Source organism: Syngnathus acus, chromosome 3 (assembly GCF_901709675.1).
Source record: "Syngnathus acus chromosome 3, fSynAcu1.2, whole genome shotgun sequence".
NCBI lineage: Eukaryota > Metazoa > Chordata > Actinopteri > Syngnathiformes > Syngnathidae > Syngnathus > Syngnathus acus.
The window spans coordinates 21,390,757-21,410,670 of NC_051089.1; the positions used below are offsets into that span (position 1 = coordinate 21,390,757).

Sequence of the window (19,914 nt, forward strand, 5' to 3'; positions counted from 1 at the left end):
AAAGCACTATGTAAATACAGTCTATTTACTGTTTCTCTTGCATTGCGTGATCATTTAATTGTGTATGAATGCCATTAATCATCTTCCTGTGGGGTTTTTTGTCTGTGAATTTGTCCATTTCTGGAATGTGTTTTAATGACCCTCTCCAGCCCTCTCGGAATTGATCAAACTGTCACTGTTGTATTCAAATCAAACTGTTAAAACATGTTATCATTAAATCAACTTGGCATTGCTGTATACAAAACAAATTGATATAAATTGTTATGCAAATTTCATTTTGTTTTAAATAAATCAACTGTATTCAAAACAATTAACACAAATTGTTATTCAAACTTCCAGTTTATATACGTAGGTATTGCTGTATTCAAATCATATGCTATACTGGTCTAGTTTCTGTTTTTCTTTGTTGTCAATGTTTTATTCAAACTTTAGTTTATTTGTTACTGCTGTATTCAAATCATGTTATACTGGTCAAATCTATGTTTCATTTTGTTTCTCTCTTTACATGATTATGGTAGTATTATAATTAGTACTGTAGTAATTTAGATTGGTTTAGATTGGTTGTAGTCTGGGACTAGATAAGCAGAAACGCTTCAACCCGCTTCCCTTTTCGACAAGTCATCTAAAATAAAATGTGAAATAAAGTTGTAATAAGGGTGGTGTACATGCCGATATAATCCAAATTAAAAATCAAACCATTTCAGTTTTTAAAAAACATACAAAATCTTTTGAGACTAATCCCTACTGTCTCTTGAAGCAATGACAATGTCAATGTCTCAAGGTAAAAGCAAATATGGTTGATTTCACATTTCACAAATCTATAATACTGGCCAGACCTCACATGGGTCTTTTATTGTGTGAAGGTCTCATTTGTTCAGTGTTGCGGGGGGTGCTGGAGCCTATGCCAGTTGACATCCTATTTGAAATCTTGTCATGTCTTTAATGTCGCAACAAATATGCCTTTTTTAATGTACATAATTTAAAAATGTAATAATTTGGCAGATGCAAGGATTCTGCTCAATGCCATAAATATTCATGATCAAATTTCTTCCAACACATCACAAGCTTCCCACGATTGCCTTTGTTTGTGAAAATTAAAAAAAAAATCATTTTACAATTACTCACAGAGGTTTTTAGCTTTGTCTGTCTGTCTGTCTGTCTGTCTGTCTGTCTGTCTATTTGTCCATCCATCCATCCGCCCGTCTGTCTGTCCGTCCATCCGCCCGTCCATCCGCCCGTCTGTCCGTCCGTCCAAGTAATAAAAAATCCATAAGACAGAAAAGACGAGACAAACATACACAGATGTTGTTATTGTTGCCGTTGTCTTTTTTTAACATACAGTATTTGATACTGGAGTAATCCAAAGTAATTAAAATGAATCAAGTCACATTACTTTATTTTGGTACTTTGATTACATTACTAATTGCATTTTTTAACAGGTAACTTGTAGCTGTATCAGAATAAAATTTTCAAACTAACTATCCCAACCCTGCCTGTCAGTTTACTTTAATGACGATGCAAAAGTTTGTAATGCTCAGTGGCCTAGTGGTAGAGTGTCCGCCCTGAGACTGGAAGGTTGTGGGTTCAAACCCCGGCCGGGTCATACCAAAGACTATAAAAATGGGACCCATTGCCTCCCTGCTTGGCACTCAGCATTAAGGGTTGGAATTGGGGGGTTAGATCACCAACTGATTCCCGAGCGCGGCACCGCTGCTGCTCACTGCTCCCCTCTCCCCCAGGGGATGGATTAAAATCACACGGGGATGGGTTAAATGCAGAGGACAAATTTCACCACACCCAGATGTGTGTGTGACGATCATTGGGACTTTAACTTTAATGGGAAGAGGTTGAAGGGGTGGGTGTGAGAGAAGCTTATCTGTCAAGACTATGACAGAATCTACTCACATTCTGGGGACCTAGTCACACTGCTGAACACTCCAAAGCTCAGTCCTTATCTCATCATCTAAGAATGACAAAAAACGAGGTGGGAGTCTCCATGCAGGTGGAGATGGGAGGAACTTTTATCTATCTCTATTTCTTGATCTCTTTCATTTATCTCTTTTGCCATCACTCAGTATTGTTACAATAGTATTTTTTATTATTATTTTGCAGTGAATACATGATAGATATTTATAGATATTCCCTTTCTTACTGAAGTTACCGATTAAGCTTATTAGTTGGTCAGTGGTCACATATTTGTACAAATATACTAGGGGTGTAAATCGCGGGTTTTGTCACGATACGATATCATATCGATACAAAGAAGCACGATACGATATTTGCAGATATCTTAAAGCCTGCTGTGATTCATTCACGATACATCACGATATAGTGCTCTACGATCGATATAGAACAATATCCTGATTTATAACAATTCATACGCAAAATCAACAAGGTACTGCAAACTCTTTATTTAGGAAATTACAAGAGTATTGTAGTATACAAAGTGCTTATTTTAACACGGAACTTTATCAAATTCCTATATTTTTTCTCATATAAGTAAGTAAAGAAAAAATGAATATTCTTTCTTTTTTGTAATACCATTAACTTTAAAGTGCATTACTGAACTATTTAATTACAAAACAAAAATAAGTTATTTATAATGAATGTAGTAAACATTACACCTTGACCATATGTTCTAATCCAAATGCAAAAAAAACCCACATTCTCTTGCAATACCAGAGAACTATACACTAACTTCTTGGACACTAGCCATAGCACCAGCCCAGGAGCCGCGTAGTTGTCGGCTCCCCTTTCACGTGCCTGCTCTGCTCACAACACAACACGCCGCGCACTGCTCCCGGAAAGAGGAAGCAAGCAACAATGAACTGGATTTCAAAATAAAGTCGCGTCTAATGTCCGAGGTCAAAAACGGGCGATATAGATCGATGTTTACGTTTAGCATCGATGCCAACAAATCGTAGAGCATTATATCGATTAATCGATGTGTATCGATGAATCGTTACACCCCTAAAATATACACAGATCGAAACTGTGAATAAATCAGAAATACGTTTTTTCCATCGTGCATAACAAAAGGACCAGAAACTGTTCAACTTTTTTTTGTTATACGATTGTGTATGGATGTAAAAGATGTTAATTTGATTGCCTGGTCATTGTATTGGATATAATTTGTATATTAAACAAAGATCAGAAACTTAAAATATTGTAAGCTCTTCCATCTTGACGTAATTGACCACCCAACATAGTTGATTACGTTATAGCTGCATCACCGGCAGGCCCAGCAGCGACGTCACCGTTTTAGTTAGAATATACATAAACATCCAATCTACCATTCATGCTTCCCGATGCTGATCCGGGCGTCGTAGCATGCGGTACGAGCAAACACAAGGTTGCTGATGGTAAATAAACCCACAGCATCCAACGCTGCGAACCGCAGTGATGGCACCGCATCCTTTCATCTTTTCGAGAGTAGTAAAATCATATTTGGCGACACACGTACGGGGGAAAAAATGAGCAGTCTTTACCGTCTTTTTGTGTTGAAATTCGGCACTATCCGTGCAGCAACACAACTCCGGATTCTCTGATCATTCTTCGTTTAGGGTTGCTCCTACAGCACGAAGCACCTGGCTGAGTGTCTGACAACAATAGCCTGCCGTCATCAAACCATAGCTTTCAATAAACCGAAAGCACAGGCGCATTTCTCACTCCCACACAGAGAGCTCACTCAAGAAAAACAGCAGTACTGTACTGGCAGCGGTGCTGAGAACAGCGCCCCTGCGTGGCACCATTGAGTATTGGGTGTAAACTCGGGGTAATTTTTTTTGTTTTTATTCAGTCTGGCTTTCTCTCCATTCCCCCTGAATAGAATCAGTCCACTATATTTTAAGCAAACTGTTAATGTTCGAACTACTGTCAGTGTTACAGTAGTTTACAATAATTTTGTTTTTTATTAACAGTTTGGCCTACAACGCAAGAGTATTTTAATGTTGGTCATCCCAGTGGTAGAACTTGCCAACTTTGGGTTGAGAACCATAGGAAGATTTTTTTCCCATCTGTGTATAGGCCCAAGGTTTCTTTGCCAGGTTTCCAAGTGTTTTTGCCTTATTTTTAGCACATGAAGAAAAATTATGCACAGAGCCATTTCCCTAATATTCAAAAGTACTGTGTTCGAGGACAATGGATACATCAGCAGTTTTAGCTTTGCTTTCTTTAGAAATATGCATGCACATTTTACAACAGCAGCTGCTGTAACTAAGCGCTTCGCAAATAGCAGCGGGACAACCACAAAGACAGTGAAAACAGTAAATTGAAACACAAATCATGTGTAAAAATGAAATGGATACCAGACAACAATGAATAATGGTTACACTGCATTTCATTTACTATTAAGTCATTATTGCACATCAAATGAAGGTGTGCGACTAAAAAAAGAATGAATACGAGCAGACTAAGGAGCTACCTGGTGATGTTCCTGGCCTTTTGACTATTTTTTGTCTTTGTCTATTTAATTGTATTAAAAATATGAAAATATTTATACATATGTACATCTTTATTCATATAAAGCTTTCACAACAACATTCACTATAACAATACGAACACAATAATAACTTAAACGGTAGAGGAGGCATTATATCAGCCGTGTGGTACCCGAGTGGTATGAATAATTTTTAGCTTATATATATCTGTATAACTGTAATATATTGTCATCAAGTGGCCAAGGCACACACACCAGAATTTAGGTTTATCATTAATTTTCAAACATCAATCCATCTGTCCATCCATCCATTTTCTGATGCACTTGATCTGATGCACCTATCCTAGCAATTTTTGGGTATATTCCGAACTGGTCTTCAGACAATTGAAAGGCACACAGACAAACAACCATTCACACTCACAATCACACCGTCAGATAATTTGAAGTGGTCAATCGGCCTACCATTCATGTTTTTAGAATGTGGGAAGAAACCGGAGTGCTTGGAGAAAATCCACGGAGCCATGGAGAGAACACAGGAAGGCTGTAGCCGGAATCGAACCCACAACCTCTGCACTGTGAAACGGACATGATAACCAGTTTTCCACCACGCCACCCCATTTTCAAACAAACTGCATTAACACTTGTCAGTGAACTGCAAATAAGATTTAATTCAATCCATGTTGCCAGGAAGATAAATACAGCACGCTCTGAAATAATTTTATTTGGTAATAACAGCTTCATCGCAAACTTTTTTTTCACTCATTTATGCAAATATACTTCAATACATGTACAACAGGATTTATCTATTCACAGGAAAGTGCAAATATCCATAGCCAATGAACAATGTGAATAAGTAGTGCAAACAGTGTGTTATGTCGTGGCATCTATTTCTTTAAAGGTGAAATAAAAACATAATTGGAACTTGGTAGCATTTGGCGATATGTCTGCACGTGTCAAATAATGCTTGCATTGCTTGGTGAAGCAGTGATAATACACAGTCCAAAAAAATTTGTCAACTGCATGCCCTGTATAACATTCGAGTTTGGCGATAAGGCACTGACCTTTAAAATACTGACAAAGAAATACTCAAGGTCCATCGAGGGACATTTTGCTTGCCTCCGTTTAGTTGTTTCACGCATGTCAAATATACAGGATTCCCCACAATTAAATTTTACAAATTTAATAATGAAAGTGTTTTAAATTTATCCACCATTCAGTTTGTGTGCTGGACAAACAAAATGAATTAATTAAAACGTCTAGACATGAATAAAATGTTTTGAGTCTAGGGAAAAAGGCTGACTGGGGCTGTCATTATTGAATATTTTTCAAATTGCTTATTTTACCGATTATTTCATTGATTAATCTTATCCAATATTATTTTCATTAAAATGTTTTAAAAACATTTGTTAACCAATTATTTCAGTTATTTCTGGTATTATATAGTGCAGGGGTCTCAAAGTCCAGTCCTCGGGGGCCGCACTCCTACATGTTTTCCAAGTTTCCCTCGTTAAACACACTTGATTCAATCGTCAGGCTCCTGCATTATGTGAGGATGACCTGATCATTTGAATCAGGTGTGTTTAACGAGGGAAACTTGGAAAACATGTAGGAATGCGGCCCCCGAGGACTGGAGTTTGAGACCCCTGATATAGTGATTAAAAAAAAAAACTAAACAACAGTAAAGCAATATCACACATAAATTGATGATCTGCTTTCCAAAGGAAAGGCAGATGATTGCAAGTGACTTATTTTGATGAAACACAACAGATATAGCAGTCTGCTTTCATGAAGGACTAGATATTTCAGATAATTGACTTCTTGAGAGCCTGAAATCAGAAGTTTTGGACACTCTTTAATTAAAAAAATGGCTCTAAACATTTACTCCATGATTAAAATATGAGGCGGTTAGTTTGATAACCGGTTTGTTGATGATTAATCGATTAATTTTGACACATCTAAGACTCACTTCGGAGAATGTGTAATTTTACTCAACACTGACTGGCTGCTGGTAAAATAAAAAACAAAATGTAACTTGGCTTATGTGTAACTCAAATAGAATATATTCCCTTCACAGGAACTAAGCAAAAGACAGCTGAACAACTTTTCAAATGTCTCTGTATCATCAGTTTATCCACGCATAGGCATACAGGCCATTCTTTTTCCACAAGCGACAGCGTGCAGCTGAATACTCGTTGACCACTGAAAGCTTGCTGGACAGGAGGGCAGTGACTCCTGGGTAAGCTGACCACTCATCAGCCATTTTGCCTGAAAGAGACAGACATTTTAACATTCTCATTCATTATGAAATAATAAACATACAGTGTAATCTACAGTTAGTTTCTAAATCCCTATTTCCATAAAACTCCATAAAAGTTTTTATAATTGTGTCCTTAGTCATTTGACATTGACACAAGAACTGAATGACACTGTTACCTGTTTTGGCGAAGTTCACAAGATGTTGTGTTACAAGATCTTGGAAACTCTTGTCCTGCTCAGAGAGTGGTTTTCCCAGAACTAACTCCAGTCCCCCAAAGAAAGCAATGACATCCAAGCAGTGGAAAGAGAAGCGGCTATGAAACGGAAGGAGAGGAATAGTTGTGTTGACTGCTCCAGAAGGTGTGTATGTCACCACATAACGATAAACAGGACTCTGAAGGGCAGCTGCAGAAACAAAAGTTAAATTAACGGGCAGTATGATGCAGGAATCCTACACCAAACAGACTCCACAGATTTTAAATGATACATCAACCCCTCAAAAATAGTTTTTGCAGAGTACATGTGATAATGGTAAATTATATAATTCGGTGAATAGCTGCTTATTGAGCAAACACACTCACACACACACGTGCACACACACGTGCACATACACACACACGCGCACACACACAACAGTGGTGGAGTGTTCTTAAAATATAGTATTTTTTTTAGATGAGATTTGCGCTGGCACAAAAATGAATTTGTGTCCATTTTTGTGGCAGGCCTCATGATTATACTTTGTCACAATGGATACTTAGTGGAATTCCAAGTTTAAAATTATGTTTCTATAGATAAATTCTTGATAAATACTGGTGCATCAAGGTATTTGTGGTGGAATCAACAAACAACCATTTTCAGACCTATTCTATGCATTCCTCTAAATCTAGAAATTGCAATACAGTGGGGCCTTAGTTTTCGCACGTCCCGGTTCTCGAGCAAATCGGTATTCGAACAAAAAATCCGAGATTTTTTTGCTTCGGATGTCAGACGAAATTCGGTTGTCGAACCTCGCGAGATGAGCCGAGAGGACCCGCATGCCAACTGACTCCGTTCATTATTATGTTCTCGTTACTCTGAGGATTGCATCAACTCTAATCATGCCTCCAAAGGAAGCAAGTGGGAGCAGTAAAGCCATCCTAAAACACAAAGACTCTCCTAAAGCAATGCGACACTGAGCGCCCGGCGCGCTGCAGTTGCGCGATCGGACAAAATTAAGCTCCTTGCGCACTGATGTCCACTTAAATTTTGGAAAGTACAGCAGGACTTTAAAAGTATTTTCTAAATTTCAAAGACGGCTCTGTCACAATAATGCGACCAGCGGTGCAGTTGCGCGGTCGGCGACGCGCTACGGTTGCGCGTTCGGCGGTGCGTGCAGTTGCTCGATTGGACAAAAATGCGCAAATGAAAAAATGCTTAAAAAGGCGGGGGTCTTTTTTTGCTTGGAACGGATTCCTTTTTTTCCATTATTTGTAATGGGAAAATATGATTCGGAATTCGAACAATTCACTTCTCGAACAGCCTACTGGAATGGATTGTGTTCGAAAACCGAGGCTCCACTGTATAGTTATATTGGCCTGTGGAATAAATGGAACCACAACTGACGACGTGTCCGACATCAGCGCCGCATGCACTTCTGGAGCCAGCAGCGGCGTTTTTTACACAAAAGACGAAGATTTCGATGGATCTAATGATTTGGAGTGACACGGATGGTTCGATAAAATTGTTATTATGTTATAGTTATCTGATGTATAGTTTATATATAGTTATATTGGCCTGTGGAATAACTGGAACCGCAACTGACGACGTGTCCGAGGTCAGCACCACAAGCACCGGAGTCAGCAGGGGCGTTGTTTACGCAAAGGACGAAGATTTCGATGGATTTAATGATTTGGAGTGACACGGATGATTTGATAAACGTTTTATTTATGTTATAGTTATTTGAATAACTGTTAATATGTTATGTCAGGCACGTTGTCAGTTCCTCGTTTGTGTTTATGTAACCTTAGCATACCGTATAGTTTAGCCTGTTGTTGCCTGTTCATGTCTTTTCTTGGTGTTGGATTTTATCAAATAAAGTTCTCCCAAAAAAGCGACTTGTTCTCCGGTGTGACTTATATATGTATGTTTTTTTTCTTCTTTATTATGCATTTTATGGCTGGTGCCAGTTGTACTCCAGAGTGATTTATAGTCCGGAAAATACGGTAATCAGGAATACACTCTATACTTTGTTGATGTGGTAAATGACTATTCTAGGTGCAAACGTCTGGTTTTTAATGCAATATCTACATAGGTGTATAAAGGCTAATTTCCAGCAACCATCACTCTAGTGTTCTAATGGTACATTGTGTTTTCTAATTGTGTTAGAAGGCTAATGGATGATTAGAAAAAACCCTTGTGTTTGTTAGTTTTCATAGAAAATACTAAATTGTCAGGGTGACCCCAAACCTTTGAACGGTAGCATAATCATGGGAAGCTTAAAATAGCATGATACAGTTCATGATCTCTCAATCAAGCCATTTTCTGCATGTTAGCTGACCTCACCATTTGTGCCTATTCCTTGTCCTCGTATACAATTGCATCAAGTATTTTCATGATTTTAATTGTACAGATCTAGGAAGAAAATTGGATTCTGACTGCAAATGTTTTTTGCAATCTATCAGGACAAATTTATTCATGATTTAATGATTGAGAATATAATTTACCTGCAGCCCTGTGGGCTAGATCATTGTTGGGACATGTCACTCTAATGTCAGAAACCATAGTCGTGTATGCTCTCTCAGGACAGCGGTCTGTGGTGGGGCAAGGGTCGGAGGAAGGATAAAGCTCTAATGCCGCTTTGGTAAGATTCTTACTAAATGACTTGAGTTTTTCTGAAAGGAGACAGGTACAGGGCACATATATAAAAATAACATACTGACTTTAAACACATTTCTGATCCTTTCCAACTCTGTTCTAGATTCTATTCACCGTGAGGCACTAGCACAAAAAGCAGTCAACACGTATTGTAAAAGACAATTGTTTTATAAAAAAACAAAAAAATATATACGTATATATTTCAGAAATGACAGTGTGCAAAATTTGGAATTAAAAACCACGCTGAACGTTGTATAAGAGACCTATTAAGCTTTTCTTTCCTACAAAATAAAGGTTTCTAGGTGCCTTAATAAAATAATCTATAACATACTTTGGACAAAACATCCTAAAGTTCAAGAATTACATCATACTAATCATAATTTTTAATTAGCCCTGTTCAGAGCAGTTTTAGTCAGCATTCAAGACATGTCGGGGTGTGCACAACAAGAAAACATTCTGTCTCCTGTTTCCTTTGAAGTTGGCTGTTCGCATTGCCAACCTTTCTCTCACGGCAGTTTGAAACGTGACTAGGACTGGGTGACAGGATATCTTTTTCTTTCACTTGGTGTCATTTAAAAATTACATTTCGCTAAAAGGTGTCACAAACAATCCTCAGCTAGTAGCCCATTATTAATTAAGAAAAGAAAAACAGGGAAATGACACTGCGGAAAGAAATTGGCGGCTGGACTAAAATTAAACTTTGATGTCAAGTAGCGGACCACCAGCTACGACACCACATTTTATGGTCAATTCCGGTCGCCGTTTTTCCTTTGCGCAACAAGGAACAACGCAACAATGGACACCGTGCCTGCTAGGACAAAGGGACCTAGATGACTAGATGATGCATTTAATTCAGTAGCGATTGCTCAGAAACTACAAGGAAAGCTCAGTGTCCCCTAAAAGATGGAATGCAAAAGTGCTGCGCAACACGATGCATTAGTCACATGATGTACATACTCATGTATGCCTTAACACAGTGTCGAGGAAGCTTGGGGCCAAAATCTTTGTGTAAACATATTTTCATGGTTGATTTATCCAACATTAACTTTTTACAGCCGTATATGATAGTGGCTCCATGTAATCTGGGTGCTTTTTGCAACAAAATGGCTGTTATTTGTCCAATTTGTGAGGGGAAAACCAAGGTGTGAGGCTAGTACTATTTAAGGGTGTATTCAGACCAGAAAAGTCCTTTAGTCCGCTTGTTTGGTTCGGACCAAAAGCGGACTTAATTCTTTTCGTTTGGTGCGGTTTCTATTCAGACTGTACATTTTGCAAGGGAAGTATATTTTGCAAACACACCCATGCTTGTGATGATCTGTGCTCCCATTGGACAGCAATGACCAGGGTAGCACACAGAGCACAGACCCAGAAATGGAGGAAAACATGCGAGTCTTCTGCGCTGCATTGCTGCTCTGGATATTTGTGCTGTTGGTTCGGATCTACGCTCTTTGTATTGACATCTGAGTTCGTTTGGAAGCGAACCGAGACCACTTTAAAAAGTGGATCCGTTTCTTTAATCGGCACCAGGATTCGTTTGACTGTATTCACACCTGCACAAAAGGTCTGGACCAGCGTTACAATCGAACCCTGGTTCGTTTAAAGTGGACCAAACAGTCAGGTCTGAATACACCCTTAATTAGCTTGGCTGTGATGTAACAGTAGGACCAAATTCTGCCCAAAACTTTTCAGACAGTGGCAGCTCTAAAAAAAAATTGGCCAACAAAGTATTTCTAAGACCTTTGAATGACGAGTATGTTGTTACCTATCACAAACCACTTGTAGTCCCCCCAGGTCCACATGGAGATATTTTCAGGTGCTGGACTGCAGAGAAAACAGCAGCTTTATTACAGTTACAACAAAACTATAAAAGAAAAACCTGAACAAGGTCAAACTTCACCTGAAGTCCACTTCCTGCTCTGTTGTCCCAATGACAAAGGGAACGTCATTATAAGCTCCTTTCTTTTCCCATATCGCAAAGGGTGACGCTTCGAGGACATACCCGTCCACTACTGCAACAGGGCCAAAGAACAGCCCCCTGGTCGGAAGATCAACCAGCTTATCTGCAGCCCAAGAAGGGTATTGCTGCCATGGGATAGCCTGTCAAAATCATGAGTAATATATCATGAGCAATATATTTCTTTTTTTAGAGTGCTATGTTAAAAGATTATCATTTAACTTGTTGCTTAACGCTAGTACATCAATTTTTACTATTTGAAATTCAGTCCAAAAGTATTGCCTAATGAGAGACTGTTTACATACACATACAATATGTTCAGTCATGGATATACACTGTGTTGATCTTGTTTTATAAATTCAAATACAGTACTTAAAACAAAGAAGGGGTGAGGGGTGAGATTCCTCTGTAGTTGGAACACACCCTCCGGTCCCCCTTCTTTAAAGGGGGACCATCACCCCAGTCTGCCAATCCAGAGGTACTGTCCCCGATGTCCACGCAATGTTGTAGAGGCGTGTCAACAACAACAACAACAACAATAAAAAAAAAAATAATAATAATAACTTCCTGCTGAGATTTTATCAGTTGTTAGTTAAATTTAGGAAACTCAAAATTTTTACCTGCAATATTTGATTAATGGAGAGATTTCTAAGGCATAAAATGTCCTTGCAGCCTGTGTTGTTCAGGAAGATCAGATTGTCCGACTCAGCCTGTTCCAGAGTGGCATTGTATACATACGACCCACTCATATCTACTGCCGCATGGAAGAGATCCTTTGCGAGAGGCGACATCATCAGGGTCCACACAGAGGTTCCACCTTACAGAGAAGAAAACATGTCATTAAAAGAAGTCATAGTTGAGTGAACTTTTATGAGTGTAATTTATAAAATAGCAACAAAACATGTAACAGTGGGTTTATTTAAGATGATGCCATAAGTAAGGACAGTAACTTCATTTTCATCCATCCATTTTCTGTACCGCTCTGTCCCCACGGGGGTCGCGGGCGTGCTGGAGCCTATCCCAGCCGTCATCGGGCAGTAGGCGGGGGACACCCTGAACTGGTTGCCAGCCAATCGCAGGGCACACAGAGACGAACAACCATCCGCACTCGCACTCACACTTTTTGAGATGCGGGAAGAAACCAGAGTGCCCGGAGAAAACATGGGGAGAACATGCAAACTCCACACAGGGAGAGCCGGAGGTGGAATCGAACCAGCACCCTCCTAACTGTGAGGCGGACGTGCTACCCAGTGCGCCACTGAGAACCCGTAACTTCATTTTATTACATCTATATTACCTTAAGTATAAAAAATTAAAGGTATAGATTTTTATGCAGCCTGAATACTGATCGTTAAAGCCTGGTACACAAATATAATTAACATCCATTTTGAAAATGTGAGAGACACTAGACATGATCATAAAAACTTTGTTTTGTTTTGTTTGTTGTTTTTGCTTTCTTATAGTAGATACTTGGGGGGGGGATCCTGACTCTCCTGAGTAGAAATTTGGCCTGTTGTTGACTATGCTGACCTGTAAGGGAAACCATGGTGCAGCCAGATTTGTAGAAAATATATATTTGTTATCTATTAACTAGATAGAAGACTAAATTCTGTATATTGGGGTGAATGACTTGGAAGACACGTGTGAATCCTGACAACAGCACAACCTTCAGGTCATTCCTAAGAGGCTATCGTTCCATTGCACATGACAATCAGAGGCTGCAACTCAGACAAAGTTTGAGTTGCAGCCTCTGATTTGCCAGGATATATTCTATATATCTATATAATATATATATTCTATACCAGGATTTGCAATAATCCTGGTATAGAATAATTCATAATGCCTTAATGCCTAAAATAATGCATTTTGGAAAAAATAATATAAACTGCATTCCCTATCGAATTTATGAGTACAGTGATCCCTCACCACTTCGCGCTTCACCCATTACGGATTCGCTATTTCACTTATATATACAGCGTTTAAATACACGTTGATAGAGCGGGGCATGCCTATGAGCAATGTGCTGACTGAGGACTAGCAAAAGAGGCGGGGCAGCTGGCTGCCAACCGGGAGCTGAATCTTTAGAATCAGTTCACTCAAAAGAATCGTTCAAAAGAATAGTAGTTCAAAAGAATCGTTCAAAAGAATCATTCAAAAGAATCATTCACCGAATCGTTAAGTCACCTCGTGAAAATATTAGTCGCATAGTGGGGGAAAAAAACGATTTCCATTCATAGGCAGGCAATCTGGCTATCCACTTAATAGCAGGTGGTGGGTGAAAGATGTCAACAATATGGCGTCACCCAACATGGCACCGTCCATTAAAGGCAGAGCTAAGGCAAAGACCAGACAGATATATGGTGACCCCAGATATTGACCAAGTATTACATTACTGCTCCCTTTCCAAAGCAAGACCTCAATGTGGGATCTTCATGAGTACACTTTAATAAATTAAATAATCCTTTAGAAAATGCATTTCTTTGTGAGACATTAAAATTGGCCTGATGATCAAAAACTTTCAAGTGTGATAAATATATACAGTAAGTGGGATAAACGTGAAAGGGGGGTGAAATCAAGAAAGGTGAAAATATTTTCAAGGTACAGCCAGTAAGATTGGCATGGTAAAAAAACTTCACAATCCATTGTTTCCTTACCTGAACTCTGGCCAAATATGGTAACTTTTCCAGGATCACCTCCAAAAACGTGGATGTTTCTTTGTACCCATTTTAATGCAGAAATCTGGTCCATGAAGCCATAATTCCCTATTGAGGAAGAGGAGGATTCTTTCCATTGTCCCATTTTTCAAGTCAGAAACAGACCCATTAACCAGATGTACTCCTTTCAAACCGGGAGTGGATTAGACATCAAGTTCTCAGTCAACACTTAACATGAGTGTATATTTACAATACTGTTCAAAAGTTTAGGGTCACACAGGCAATTTAGTGTTTTCCATGAAAACTAACGGAATTGCACAAGAGTTTTCAAAGATCTTCTAATGATCCATTAGCCTTCACAATTACACACAATTAGAAAACACTATAGATCATTAAAATGCTGGAGGGATGGTTGCTGGAAATGGGCCTTTATACACCTATGTAGATATTGCATTAAAAACCCAGACGTTTGCAGCTAGAATAGTCATTTACTATATTAACAATGTATAGAGTATTCCTGATGAGCTTATTGTTATGTTCATTGAAAAACTAGCGATTTAATTTAAAAAATAAGGACATTTCTGACCCCAAACCTTTGAACGTTTTTAATCCAACACAATGTAAAATAGTGATCCAACACGAGACTGAAAGTCTTGACAAGGCAGAGCTGATAAACTGATCTGAGTAAGAAACCCATGCTTTAAAAAAAACAACAACAACAATACAACTGACCTGAAGTGTTTTTGTGAGAACCATCCCTGAGTATCTCCAATGCCATGAAGCCAAATGCATTAAGTCTATAGTTGAAGCTGACATAGACCATCCCAGTTTCTGCTGCAAGCTTCTCCGTGGGTGAGTAGCCTTGCTCACCACCACTGAACATGTGTAGTAGGCCTCCATGGATCCAGACCATGACGGGCAGCTTTGAGTCGGCCTTGAGCGTTGGTGTCCACACATTAATGAAAAGGCAGTCCTCTTGGCCCATTACCTTGCCTGAACTTGACAGCGGTTGGACTTGAGGACACATGCTACGGAAACGACTAGCATCAGTGACACCAGGCCTACAAACTGGCTCGGCAGGTGGTGCCCAACGCAGGTTACCAACTGGTGGAGCAGCATATGACATGCCTTTAAAGGAGTAGGCCCCATTTTTCTGAAAAATGAGAATTTAATTTTGTCATTGCAAATTGAAGGCGTCAAAACAGTATTTTTTAACATAATCTGATAGAGCAAGCCTGCTACGGCTACCTTTACGTTGTTCATCAATTACATTTTAAGGATGGAAATTCTGATTATTTTTTTAAGCGTACTAGCATTAACCTAGAGAAATGTAAAGTAAATAATAAGGACCCTTCTTTCCCAGTGCAAGTCTAACGCAAAGCATTACAGCAATACCTTGCCAGTTTGTGCTTCACCTATTGTGGCTTCACTACTACACTACGCAGATTTTTATAAGAAATTAATAGAAAAAATAATTTGCACCAAACAATAGACACTTACATGTCTTCCTCTGTATTCGCCGCCGTCAGTGGTCACTTGGACAAGTCCAGGAGGAAGTGTCTGGGCTACATAGCCCAAGTAAGTGGCCAGAACGAGGAGAGCAAGTACTCCAAGGCAGATGAGCAAAATGCAGCGTCTAGAAAGCACCAGGAAGGGGCTGATGTAGTGTCTGTGCCGAACATATCGCATCTCCTCTTCATCTTCCTCCTGCACCAAGTAGCGGTACTCTGTCCTTTCCGGGACCTCAAACGCGTCCTCGCTCATCTTCAATCTACCATGAGACACAGAAAACACAAGTGTACAACATGTTGCATGCCAGGTGACATAGCTTACAATGGCCTGATAAAGGTCAAGGAAGTAAGGTTTGTGCATTAATGTCTGAGATTCAGTAATACAGGATACACCCTTAAATTGTTTTGCCATAGCAGATTCATTCCCCATGGGAGACCCACTGTCTGCCATCATGTGCAGTTTTTTCATGGAGGACTTGGAACAAAAAGCACTCTTAACAACCCCGGACACATACAAACCCACACTATGGAGACGCTCCGTAGATGACATTCTAGAAAAAGTAAAAACAGGACATACACAACACCTCACAGACCATCTCAACACCATAGACACCAACGGTAACATCAAATTCACTCATGAAGAGGAAACCATAGCCTTTCTTGACATCAACATACACCACACAGACAACGGAGACGTAAAAATATAAGTCCACAGAAAACCCACACACACCAACTAATACCTCCTCTGGACATCTGAACACCCCACTATACATAAACTGTCTGTAGTCAGAACACTATACGAACGCACAACAATAATCATGGACCCCGATGACAGAACACAGGAAGAAAAATACATACAACACGCACTCAAAAGATGTCAGTATCCACAATGGGCAATAACTAAAGGTGCAGGACAGGTAAAAAACAAAAACAACACAACACAGGGGGGAGAAAAAAACAAACAATTAAACAAGAACACAGTGGAATGGTGACGTTGCCGTACGTGAGAGGGATTACGGAACGCATCAAAAGAGCCATGAAAAAATACAACATAAACACACCTATCAAACCACACACAACACTCCGTCAGATACTGGTTCACCCAAAGGACAGAATTCACCTGTAAAATAAATGCAACTCCATATACGAGATCCCATGCAAATCATGCAATAAATCATACATCGGGGAGACAGGGAGGAACTTCATCACAAGAAAAACAGAACACAAGAAGGAGTGTGAGAAGGAGACAGCAACAAGACAAGAGCAGTAAAACAACAAGCAGAACAGGAACACTATAAGTCAGCCATTACCGACCACTGCAAAAGAGAAAATCACATCATGGACTGGGAAAAGGCCAGAGTCATCCGCACCGAAGAAAACAAACATCAGCGTTGGATCAGGGAAGCCATCGAGATATGCAAGCGGGGCCCCAGGACCATCAACAGGGACGAGGGAGCTTTCATGCTCTCTACCACCCGGAGCAGCATTCTGGAGGGGTGAACGGACAGCAGAGGGCGTGACTTACCTGTCAAATCTGACAGGTGAGCCACGCCTTCATTCATCAGCTGATAAAGACGCGTCACAACTACACCAGTGACACTCTGATGAAGGCGGAAGTACAAGCCTGTGTGTCAGGGAATTCAACCTAAATATCTTGTTTGTGATAAAAGAACCAGTTAAATAATAGATTCATTGCACATTTGGAAGAAATGTCAGAGAAAATTGATGACTAGCTGAATCGAAGGGTTAAGTTTCCTATTTCCAGAAATTGTTAGTCAGGCAACTACCATGCACCTCATGCAGCTCAGTTCCCCAATAGGGTAGTCTAGATTTACTTTACAATTGCTAACTACAGTACTTAGTTTAGGAGAGGTGGCTCTGACCCTCCTCTGTTTCCATAATTTGCATGTCATCTAAGCAATGCTGAACATGCTTTGGTGCGCTATCAAAGACCACACCAAATTTTAATCAGAAATAGCTTTCTGAGACCCGCATTGCATTTTTTAGGCCAATTTAAACATGTCTTTGCTCAACCCCCCACCACCCCCACACACATATCTGTTTTTTGTGATACTTTCATGTTTTATTGTTGTTTTTCAGTTTGGGGGTGGGGGATCTACCTGTTGCTGAGCCTAACCCTTAATTCATAAATACTACTAAATAATAAATATTACTTACACATAATACTGTATTATTATTATTATTATTAACTATCCATCCATTTTCTGTACCGCTTTGTTTTGGGGATGTGGGAGGAAACCGGAGTGCCCGTAAAAAATCCACGCAGGCACGGGGAGAACATGCAAACTCCACACAGGGAGGGCCAGAGGTGAAATCGAATCCGCACCCTCCTAACTGTGAGGCGGACGTGCTACCCAGTGCCCCACCGAGCCGCCTATTATTATTATTATCATTATTATTGTTATTATTGTTATTATTATTATTATCTATTATGATTAGTAGTAGTAGTAGTAGTATAGTAGTAGTATTAAAACCTGATGTACTGAGAGCAGCTTCGGAATCAGCGCAAAATAAAAATTAATCTAGAAAGGTTTATTAGCATTTAGTCAAAATGTGCGACCAGGGTAATTTAAGAACATTTAGATAAAAAAAAAAATAATACAATCTGACTATTAGGGAATATTTGTATGTAAACGGAAAGCACATCTAGTAGCTTCTCGCTGTCTGGTTAAGACTTTAAATGCAAAAAAAACAATGATAACACGATAACGAGTAACTAAACAAGGTTACTTAAGCAGTTTATTAGGCACACTGTCAAATTCTTCAAAACATTGCACAGGAAGACTACTTGTGAACGTAAATGGTGGCGCACATTCAAAGTAATTTCCTGTTGGGCTGGCAAGTGAAAAACATATATGGTTACCCGTGGAGAAATATCACTTTGGAATATTGACAACAGATTTCAAAATTACGCTGTATTGTAATTGCACGAGCATTGTGTTAAACGTTAAATGTAACTGGACAGCACAGTTAAGCGTATTTCATAACTTCCACCCCATGCGCTCGTCAACGGAAGCATACAATCAAATCCCGAAATATACAGTTCTAATATGTGCTTGACACAGGACGGATGTATTGTAGGTGATTAAGAAGTATCTGTAACTAATACATAAATGTGTGTTCATTATGCGCACAAGCGTACGTATTGACAGATTCTTCAAATAACAATACATGACGTAACGACACAGTTAAATTTCCTACAGATAGTGTATAAACAGTACTGCACTATATGCGGATCTTGCTCGACAGTCACAACTAAATCATGTACCCATGTTTATCAAGTCGCAGCTTCATTTCGTAAACAACTTCCTCTGCAATAAGACAGCTCTTAAATTAGTTCGTGGAAAATACATTTGAATCTTCATTTTCTTTGCTTACCATGTACTGAAAAGACGACTCTAAGACAAATAAACTCCAAAATGCTATCAGGAAAGCTTCCACTTGAAAAGACAAAGTCAAGCCATCCTCCACTGTCACTTTTTGTTCATACTCTGCATTACGGTAACAACACGTTGTTGAAGACAATTTCAAAATAAAAGTGAGGAAAAAAAACGCCTATGCTTTTGATTTAAAATAAAACTGAAAATAATTCCTGTGTTATGAAAAAGCTATTCCGCTTCTACAAGATTGTTCACGATCCCAGTATGCAGATGTATTTTAATTAAAACTCGTGAAGCTTCATGATTTATACAGAACACGTGGCAACAAGTACGCGTTTTAAAATACATACATAGTACTCGCAGTAGCGTTTTTTGGCATGGGCAACATGGCAGTATTTTTTTTATGTCACGCCGGGGGGAGGGGCAAAACATTGCGCCGCAAGCGGATATTTCGCTGTGTTTATCACTGTGTGGGGAATGGCGATTTAGCGCCCCCTTCAGCTGCAGGCTGGTTGGGCGAGCAAGTGGGGAGTTTCCGGGTTAACGTAACAAGTCAGTGGGCAATTGGCTAAGGCAACGTTATGGTAGCCAATAAGAATCAGTGTTTTTCACGCGTGCCCAGTCAGTCAGTAGTCGCAACACAAACAGAAGAGGCAGAAGTGGTGACCCTGGACCGCTGAACAGTTAGCATGTTCAAGGTGGCGATATCAACATGCAACGGGCGTGCTGGAGCCTATCCCAGCCGTCATCGGGGGACACCCTGAAATGGTAGTCAGCCAATCGCAGGACACACAGAGATGAACAACCATTCGCACCCGCACTCAGGGACAATTTGGAGTGCTCATTC

The 19,914-nt window shown here is 39.6% G+C and overlaps 2 protein-coding genes across 4 annotated transcripts in view; both read right to left on the bottom strand.

Annotated features, from left to right (window-relative positions):
* The window catches only part of LOC119120192 (USP6 N-terminal-like protein), a 59,212-nt gene extending 55,253 nt beyond the window's left edge, over window positions 1-3,959 (bottom strand). Inside the window, exon 1 of the mRNA XM_037246843.1 lies at window positions 3,489-3,959. The gene's annotated coding sequence lies outside the window, so the exon portion shown is untranslated. The remainder of the gene's footprint in view (window positions 1-3,488) is intronic.
* Window positions 3,960-6,125: 2,166 nt separating this feature from the next.
* Window positions 6,126-19,212, bottom strand: si:ch211-71n6.4 (para-nitrobenzyl esterase). 3 transcript variants are annotated; one of them, XR_005097483.1, is made up of 10 exons: window positions 19,066-19,212; window positions 15,656-15,926; window positions 14,888-15,308; window positions 14,156-14,263; window positions 12,122-12,318; window positions 11,445-11,644; window positions 11,310-11,368; window positions 9,397-9,564; window positions 6,872-7,008; window positions 6,126-6,703 (listed from the first exon to the last, which is right to left on the bottom strand). XR_005097483.1 is itself a non-coding variant. In XM_037246840.1 (10 exons), the coding sequence occupies exons 2-10, from the start codon at window positions 15,917-15,919 to the stop codon at window positions 6,561-6,563; spliced, it is 1,788 nt and encodes a 595-aa protein (XP_037102735.1). In that variant the 5' UTR covers window positions 15,920-15,926; window positions 19,066-19,212; the 3' UTR covers window positions 6,126-6,560. The 3 variants fall into 3 exon arrangements, 2 of the variants coding, with proteins under 2 accessions (XP_037102735.1, XP_037102736.1); XM_037246840.1 differs by having other exon boundaries at window positions 6,872-7,099; XM_037246841.1 differs by lacking the exon at window positions 9,397-9,564 and having other exon boundaries at window positions 6,872-7,099.
* Between the last annotated feature and the right edge of the window lie 702 nt (window positions 19,213-19,914).

Bases quoted from the DNA above. Each gene is read 5' to 3' on its own strand.
- si:ch211-71n6.4 (XM_037246840.1), bottom strand. From the start codon at position 15,919: ATGAGCGAGGACGCGTTTGAGGTCCCGGAAAGGACAGAGTACCGCTAC. The intron at 11,645-12,121 runs GTAAAAATTTTG...TGATTTTGACAG, and splicing joins CCATTAATCAAATATTGCAG to GCTATCCCATGGCAGCAATA. The intron at 9,565-11,309 runs GTAACAACATAC...GTCTCCTTTCAG, and splicing joins CTACAAGTGGTTTGTGATAG to AAAAACTCAAGTCATTTAGT.